At 40.9% G+C, this 9,225-nt stretch overlaps 1 protein-coding gene across 1 annotated transcript in view; it reads right to left on the bottom strand.

The window, feature by feature from the left end:
* Window positions 1–1,858: 1,858 nt before the first annotated feature.
* The window catches only part of LOC109998593 (calcium-binding protein 8), a 64,092-nt gene continuing 56,725 nt past the window's right edge, over window positions 1,859–9,225 (bottom strand). Inside the window, exon 6 of the mRNA XM_020653498.3 lies at window positions 1,859–5,145. Coding sequence (XP_020509154.1) covers window positions 5,018–5,145 — 128 coding nt within the window. The 3' untranslated portion in view covers window positions 1,859–5,017. The remainder of the gene's footprint in view (window positions 5,146–9,225) is intronic.

Raw genomic sequence — 9,225 nt, 5'->3', positions numbered from 1 at the left:
AAAGTGTTCTCTCTCTCGTATATATCGTCTCCAGAAATACACCACTTCTAAACAGATTTCACCCTGAGCGCCCAGCAGCGTGGCATCTGGTGTGTCTGCGAACACCAACTTGGCTTCTATGAATAGTTTAATCACATAAAAAAGTGTTACTTCAAAATATCACACAGCATCCCATGAGGCGGCCACGTGGCCCACACATTAAAGAGGCGGTGATATATATATGGAAAGTTATGGATTCAATCTTGCAGAGTGTCCTGAGAAAGGTGTCCTTGAACTCGTGCTGCTGCTGCTTCCTCTCACTAAGCTGCTCTGGATGAGGCGCCCGCTAAACGCTTAAGATGTAAATGAAACGGGAGGAGTCCGCTGGGAGCACAAGGGCCTGTTTCTAGCAAAGAGCCCGAGTGGGTGGTGTCGCTCTCTAGGACAGAGCCTGCATGCTAACACATCACTGAATGCTGATCTCGCTCTTTAATGACAGGCTGCACATCTGCTCATGGCATGAAACAGGATTAATAAATGTTGATATAAATCCGGCTTAATATCTGCCAATGGTAAATTGTAAATAAACGAGGAAACTGATTGACTGAACATCGAGCTAAAGCCTACAGAGACATAAAAAAACCTGATCATTTTAGATAATTAGAACAATTTACTAATCTTATTTGGGATTTTGAAGTCTAAAAAACAACAACTATCAAGCTGGATTACCCAAAATGATCAGATAAAAGATTTAGAGTATGATTTTTTTAAGAAATGTCTGACTTATGTGATTGATCAGCAGCAGACTGCAGTCATTTCGAGAAGAGTTTTCTGTGTTTTTTGTTATTTTAGTTAAAAAGTAGCTGATTTGGACATGCATTTTCAGTGTGTTCTTGTGTCCCTGCAGCCTCACAATCTCGGGCTCAACACTACCCTCTTGTGGTCTTAATGGGGTGGTAACAGGAGGATAATATTAACTCACTTTATTGTGTGAGTAGAGACAACAGCACAGTCACAACATGTGTCTTTAAAAGACTCAACATTCACAGTGTCTGGTGACCTCATTGGAGTATTTATTTCAGGTCACAGAGGTCGTACCTACTGTACTACTTCATATGAATACTCCGCCCCTCTATATGTCACTAAATAAGGGAAATATAAGTAGTAACATTCAAACCTCCTTTCACATGGCTTTGATGATAATCTACAATTTTATTAAATTTTTTTTTACATAAAAATGATGTGGCTACACATTTGTCTGACAGGCTGCCTCTTCTTCTGATGTCATGACAGAAAAGACTTCACACGTTGCAAAGATTTAAAAACCCTTCAAAGCTCTTAAATTGTTCAGAACATAAAAGTTGACACTGAGGAGCAATGTAAAATCACAAAACATACACACACATCCCTCAGTGGGTCCAAAAAAGGGGAAAGGTAAGGAAAGAAAAACAAGGAGCACACCAAGGAGCTCTCGTCTGAAGGGTTTATTAAGGGATGTTGAAATGTCACTTTAGTTTGCTCGAAGCGTCGCTTAATAAATCCTTCAAACGAGAGCTCCTTGGTGTGCGGATCTTGTTTTGCTTTCCTTACTGAGGAGCAATGTGTCAATAATTTGTCAGGCTCTCGGTCTCTTACATTACTAATGGAGGAGTTTATTCATTCAAGGTAAAAAGTCTGAACTCAGAGCTCACACAGTGAAAGTAACAATACATTCTGTCTAACTTTGAAGGAGTGTTTTTGTTTTTTTCAATGGCTTACATAAGGTTTTCTGCAAGCGAAACATTATAGCTTGAACCCTCCCTGTGTGGGTGTGTGCTGATCATGAATGTATACTTGTACTGTTTATGAGCATAGGTCGAGTAAAAGTAAAACAAAAAGCTTCATTTAAAAACACAGTTTTATTGCCTCAAAGCTTAACCCTTTCACCGTTGTACAAGTTTCCATATTTACAATTTCATAATGATCACGCCTCTAATAAATATCACAACTTAAAATCTGTCTCTAATCTACATGTTTGAATATTGCACATGCAAATATGTATAGTGTGTGCTTGTCTTATCTTATTAACTATATGTACAAAGTGACATAAACAAAACAAAAACAGGTGGGTTCCAATCACCATGCTACTGAAACACTTCCCCTCCAAATCTCTGCAATGTAGACATGCAACCCTTCTGCAGAGGCAGGCTGGGACAGCTTGATTGCAGGGAAAACTGTAACCATAGCAACTCAAAAATCCCAAACACAGAGTAAAATAAAAAAGTGAGGGAGAAAGTTCTTCTCAAAGACAAAACACATTTCCAGTTGCCCACTTTTATATGACAGCAGTGACTATACCTCGCAGTTTGGTGGTGAATTGTCTTCGATACTGCAAGAAGGTTAAAAAAAATAACAAATCAAATTTTAATCAGTTTGACTTTTACAGATTAAGAAAAAAAAAAAAAAGTGTGACCTACAAGGTGTCGCAGACGTCTGCACAAAGTGCTCCTCAGTCAGTCTTCAGTAAATCATCTGTGTTTAAAAACCTTTTACAGGTTCAGACTTTTTTTCTGCCACAGGCAAGAAATCTATTCCTATAAATACACTGTGTTTAAATATGTGTTAACATACAAGTGCAGCTCTACCTGCAGGCGGCAGAGCAAAGTCAACCTTTACTTTGTACATAAAAATAATCAGATGTTAAACATTAAATATCAACATTAATTGGACATTTTTACTGCACTGCCTGTAGTCACATTCAGCAGTGCACACAGAGTGAGAAAAACACAAACACTATGGACAGCATGGTGTGGTCGCACTTCACCTCCAGAGGGCACTCTTGCACATTCCTTCAGCCCTCCGTGTCATTTCATTGGACAGGACAACAGGCGCAGTGCAAAAACATTGACAAAACAGACCAAATCATTCATAAGACTCACATATTTCTGCCCAGAGACGCTGCTTTGATCCTGTGTTTTCATGTGAGGACAGAAGACAAGCTTTTATATCGTGTTGTGTGGTTTCACCTCTGCAGAGTTCTATGGCTTTGGCAGGGGGGTTCAGAGGGAGCAGAAAGGGTCTTCACCGCCTGCTGCTGTTTGTGATGAAGCAGCCGCCTCTGAAGCTGCTGATCTCCCTCCCTGCACCTCTGCACCCGAGTGAGCAGAGGGAGAGCACCGACACTCATGCACATACAGAGAGGATACTGCACACCCTCTCAACAGACATGTGAGACATTTATTCAGACGTGGGTTACATTATTTACAGCAGACACTGACTTGATCGCATGCACATGATATGTGAGCGTGTCTGGCCCCTGGCTGGGGTTACATGTTGAGATGAGAGCCAGTGCAGGAGTTCAGAACGAAAAGCAGGACTCAAAATGTCCAGATGTGTCAGTGCTCCTGTGAGATAGTTCACACAGAAACCCCACGTTTCAAAAGAGCACATCGTCAAAATTATTTAAATTAAACTTCTTTTTCAGTGGTTACAGAATAACTTGCGTCAGCCCACACAACATGAACTGTTTAAAAGTGTCATCACGTGTAGTGTTATAGCTGAAATAAGCACATAACTGACACTTTGATGTGGGCATTTCTGCTTCAAATATATTAAATTTGACTCACACATATTGTTGATATTTGAACAACCATTTCATCTTTAACCAACAAGAGGTGAGTGAAATCTCTGCAGGATATTACTGACGCACTATGGATACAAATTAAACATTTTTACATTAAAAACATTTGAAATGAAAAGTAAAAACAGTAAAATAAAACAGTGCCTAGAGCCCAGGTGAAATCTGATTGGAAATTTGATTGGCCACCCCAGGGACAGATTTCAAGGGGGTCCATGTTATTCCTGGCCCTCCCTCTGGACACGCCCTTTTATGAAAGGCAATAAATTAAGCCCCAAATGCAACTTGAATTATTTGAATTTGAGACATAGACATGGAGCTCAATGTTACAATTTAAAAGTTTGATATGTTGTGATTTAAAGGACAAAATCATCATCAGTGTTAAAAACCTGGACTTAGTGGGGATGCACCATCGACCAATTTCTGCTGACTTCAGGGCCAAATGGCAGAACACAGAAGACTCAGTATCACGTATTCTTTATTTTTCACTGATGCTGAGTTTGAGGGGTATTTTTTTTTCCGATATTAGACATATAAAACACCCATGATATGTTAAGTTTCAGTGATATAGATAACAGGAGTGAGAGAGCATTGAAAGGGTGCATTTTTCCACATGACACAGAAAACCTTCTCTCTGCACTTTGAACAGCGTTCACCCAGCAGTGTCCAGAAGAAGAAGATCATCATCCAGGCTTCGTTTATGAATATCACACAGCCAAAACACAGGCCTGGAGTTACCATCTAATATTCCCCCCTCACTTGTCTGTTTGGGTTGTAGGGCTGATGAACTGATGCCAGCACCTCATACCAGCCCACAGACGCAGTAGCTGAAAAAATTAAATTGGGGAGCTCAAGTATCGTAGCACCATGAGAGCTCCAGGAGCTGTGGCCCGACACGTACAGATCCTTCTGCCTGAGCTGTGCTGAGCTCGGCGGAGCATTGTCCTTCCAAGAACTATAATAAGGGGGGGGGGGGGGGGGGCTCCCAGACTGCGGCTCTGGTAGCTCATCAGACTTATGGTGGGTGACAAATCTGCAGACAAACGCATCACATCCCACTAGCAGCTCTGAACTCCTGCACTGAACTAAGTGTTTCATAAAACTTTGTTTTATTGCATCAGGGAAACAGACAGGACAAATTATTCTGTGTTATGTCAGCCCTTAAGTGTCCCTGTCAGAATAAAGGGGGAGGAATACAGCATGACTCCTCATGCTGGCTTCACGGTTTCATTGGACGTCAGGTGGAGAGGTGCCACTCGTCAAAAAAAACAAACTAAAAAAAAAAAACAATTTCAAAAATGGATTAGGTCTCTGATTATTTTGAGTGTAGTTCCTTGTAGTCCTATCAGCAGGGATATGACCTCACCCACTGGCATGCACATGCAGGCAGGCTGGCTGGCTCCCCGCTCACAGTCAGAACAGCTACTCCATGCCGTTCCTCAGCATCTGATTGGCTGCGATGAGCATGACGCTGATGATAAATGCCATGGCAAAGGCGCAGATGAGGCTCTTCCTCACACACGTCTGTCGGTTCTTCTTTGAAGGGTGAACTGAAAGACAGAAACAGAAAAGATGAAGAACATCAAAGTGCCCGTTTAAAAGATGGTCTTACATGATGTCGGATCCTTCTGCACACAGAGACAGAACATAATGAAGACAAACACAAGCTGAACAGACAACAACATCATGTCCAGTGATTTACTGTGATTATTTATTTGTGTGACGTTTTTCTTCACCAGGGGAGAGCACACACACAATAACTGCAGTGCTTCTGTCAGTAGATCTGATCTGTTGGTTGTCTGAATGAATCAAGTGCAGGAAAATCATTTTGTGTTTTTATATTGATGGATGTTCAAACCCGTTGATAGAAAAGTCTGGCATGACAAAACAAACTGAAGCCAAGCATTCAAGTGGTCTTGATTGTTCTTTCCTTTTTTTTAAAGATACCCTACTGATGCCTTCATTGTAAAGGAAAACTCATGAATAATAGAAGATACTGTAGGCTCATGACACACAGCTAAAGTTAAATGAGATAACAATTTAAATTTATTCCATAGACCTGACAAGACGACATGCTGCCAACACTGTGCTCGATAATAAAAGTATATGTGCAACAAAAATATATTTAGAATTCATTGTTTTCTCCATGGTGATCTGGTAGAAGGGAAATAAACTTCAGGTGTGTTCTTACAGCCGTGTCGCTGGGCAGAATCAAAGCTCTGCTCTAAAGTCAGCAGGAGCACTGAGGTGATTATGATGTCACAGTAATGTAGACCTAAACCTTCAGGTTAAAAAGTGTGATCACTTCATGATTGTTTTTAGCGTTTTTGTTTGACATTTAGGATGTCGTGTCATGATAAGAATGAATTTTTGACATATGGCCAAAAACGTTTTATTTTAGAGATCACAGTGACCTTGATATTTGACCTTTGTTTGTTCCTGGTGTATCTGGTCAATAAGGATAGATATGTGGACTTAAAGAGGACATATTATCCCCCGTTTCCACCTTCTGACCACAGAAACATCTGTGCCGTGCTTTGGTCAAAATATAACATGAATCAAGCAGCAGAGGAGATTTGTGACCCTGTATAAACCAGCTCTCTCTGAACGCTCCGTTTTGGTGTGTGTGTCTCTTTAAATGCAGTGAGCCCCCCCCCCCCCCCCGAGTTTTCCCGGTAGACATCACTCCTCTGTAGCGAGAATAAAAATGGCCAACCTGCCCAAAAGTTTTGTTCTTGGCTGGGGATGGAGTCCATGGGTGGAGATATCAGCGGAGGGGAGGGTATTTATTTTTACCAGAATCCCACTGTGACATCACAAGGAGAGCACATTTAAAACGGAGCATTTTTCTCTGTGTTGTAAGACTTATGCAGACCACAAACAAAGGACTGGATGGATTTATTTCACATTTTGTGGGTCAGTAGAGACTCAGGTTACCCAAATATATCTTCAAAAACATCGTAGAAGTGGATTTTTCAAAATATGTCCCCTTTAATAAAGAAGAGAAACACGTTCTGGGAACATTATGCCTTCATTCATGGCTGCGATTATCAAGAATGAACACTAAACTTATCCAGTGAGTATTTTGAACACGAGGACAAATTCATGTGACTTAAATTCATGCACATTGTGACTCAGGGGTTCGATTACTGAGGCACATAAAGCTCCAGTTTTCAGTGCAGTTTCATACAACTTTCCTGCGATAAATCCGACCCTCATAAAAAGTTTAATGTGTAGTTTTATGAACCTGTTTTCCAGAGGGTTTCACTCATTGTTTCAGTCATTTTAAGGGATGCAGTTTGGGGTGCAATAGAATTGAAAAGTGTTGTACTGAAGGGTTTTAATGGTTTGTCCATCTTGTACATCGGTGAGTTCGGACTTGAAATGAGGAAGGTGTCCATGTCTATAAACAGTGTTGAAGCAGTGAGGAGTATTACCTTCATGCTTCCTGCACATCACTTACACACCTGACAGCACAATCCAGCCTAACACAGAGTCTTCTCTCTTTCACTAATACCCCTTTCAAAGGTTCCAGATATGGGGAAAGTGAGTAAAAGACAGCATGTTGGAGTGAAGGGAGTTATACAGAAAAACAATCATGCAGCAGTCCTGCTTTTCTCTATGAGATCATTTTCTGGTTCAATCAACCTCCGGCGCTCACAGGTAACTCTGCAGCGTTTCCTCCCTACAGTGGGGCGGCGGACTGCGAGCCGCTGAGATGATTTCAGAGCCGCGGTAATTAGGGGAGCCGGGCCAATGACCCACAGCCGCACAGCTCACACTCTCTCACTCCTGCTCTATTTTTAACTCTCAACACGAGAAGCACTGAAGTCATCAAAAACGCCTCTTGACTGGCTTGTTAAAAAAAAGAAAAAAGAATGAACTGTGGAAAGTAGGGCAGAAATTTAAACTCTTTTCTTGGCTTCATCGTTGAGTCGGTGTTATTAGTTGAAAATTGCTTTACCAGACATTTAGCTAGGCTACATCATATTAAACATGACGTGATGTGAGTGTTAGCCAAATGGATTATCTAAGAATGAGCTTTTAGCCAATTACAGAGGTTATGTAACTCAACACTGCATGGACAAATACTGAACTTTCTGCTCCGCTTGTGGGTTTGAATATCTGAGAAGACAGGACCAAACTTAAAACTGTTTTGATCTTTGAAAGCAATCCTTTACACGGCGTTTTTAACGGACTCCGAAGTTCCTTCAGTGAGCGACTAGTGATGCCTTAATGTTCCACTGAACGGCTCAGGAGGTTCTTTTGTTCCTGCAGCAGTCCAATATTTTAATGAACATTTTTAGTTGTGTTTCTGACTCATGGCTGTACATGATTATTCAAATGGTTTCAGTGGTGTTTGTTATTTATTTACTTGTTGTGTACTGTGATGTACTGTCGATATTGTTTGTTGTGTGTATGAACTGACCAGGTGACAAATCCCCGCTGGGGATCAATAAAGTTTTCTAATCTAATCCAATCTGCAAGACAATATGTTTGCTTTTTTAAAATTTGATTTAACCAGCAAAGATCCTGTTCTGGTACGGAAATGGTAAAAAAAACAACAACTTAGTTTCATCCTGCTAACTGGGAATTAAAATGAGGATTTCCAGGTCACACACTGACATCGACTCTTTACCTTTAACAGCCACATTTCTGAATCACAACACCAGAGTCTTTCTCTACTAAACAGTTTGATCAGTTTTTGATCATTTCAGCTGAATTGATTTTCTACAAACAAGTCAAACCATAAACAATCAGTGGTTATCGATGGTCAAACACTGTTGGTTGTCATGGTGTTGCAGTTCAAAGCTGAATCTGAAAGGCAAATGGACTTGACTTGAAGTTTCAGCTCTCATGCAAAAGGCCTCTTCAGACCTGACTCACTGAGAAACTTCAAAAACAGATTGTGTAACAGGTTTTTATTAGATTCATTCAAACTGTTTCAATAATGTAACAGAACGAAGAGATCCTCTGTACATACTAGTGCAGTGCACTATGTACAATTGTCTTTAAAGACTTGGGAGGCAGAGGGCACTGCTCTGTTAAAATGTGAAATGATCATTTCTTTGTTGAATTACAAAACATTTGAGGCTTAATATGAGGCTGAGTTGGTAACTGGATCATATCTGGGTTGTAACTATTTTCTTGTTGTAGTGCGTCTGGGATTTTAAAGTGCATATCTACGGTTGTATAAGTAAGGATGAATTAAAGAAGGTGTCGATGGAAAGTCCATGTGTCGGGCAGCTGGCTGGATGGTGAAGATGGGAGGAGGGTTTGTGGTGTAGACATTTAGTTCTCGGTCCAGTCGCCTGAACCTGCAGTCAGCCTCATAAAAACACCTCCTCAGCGCCCAGCGTGACCACACCCGAGCCAAACATCCACACAGGACTTTGAACAGAGCGCCACTGTGGTCATGAAGGCAATGAAGTGTGCAGATCTATGGATGTCTACACTGCTTCATACTTCACTTCAGCTTTAAAATGAGCCGACCTATGGGTCCAATAATTCATCAACCTGAAGGAAATGATCTGAACGGGTTTCCTGATGACAATGTGAAAGATTAACTGTAGACATGACTTATAGTAATCTCATCAAATAGCTTTGACTCTAAGGTGTAAGAAACACAT

This window comes from Labrus bergylta, chromosome 11, assembly GCF_963930695.1.
Source record: "Labrus bergylta chromosome 11, fLabBer1.1, whole genome shotgun sequence".
Taxonomy (NCBI): Eukaryota; Metazoa; Chordata; class Actinopteri; order Labriformes; family Labridae; genus Labrus; species Labrus bergylta.
This window is presented reverse-complemented; position numbering and strand designations above follow the sequence as displayed.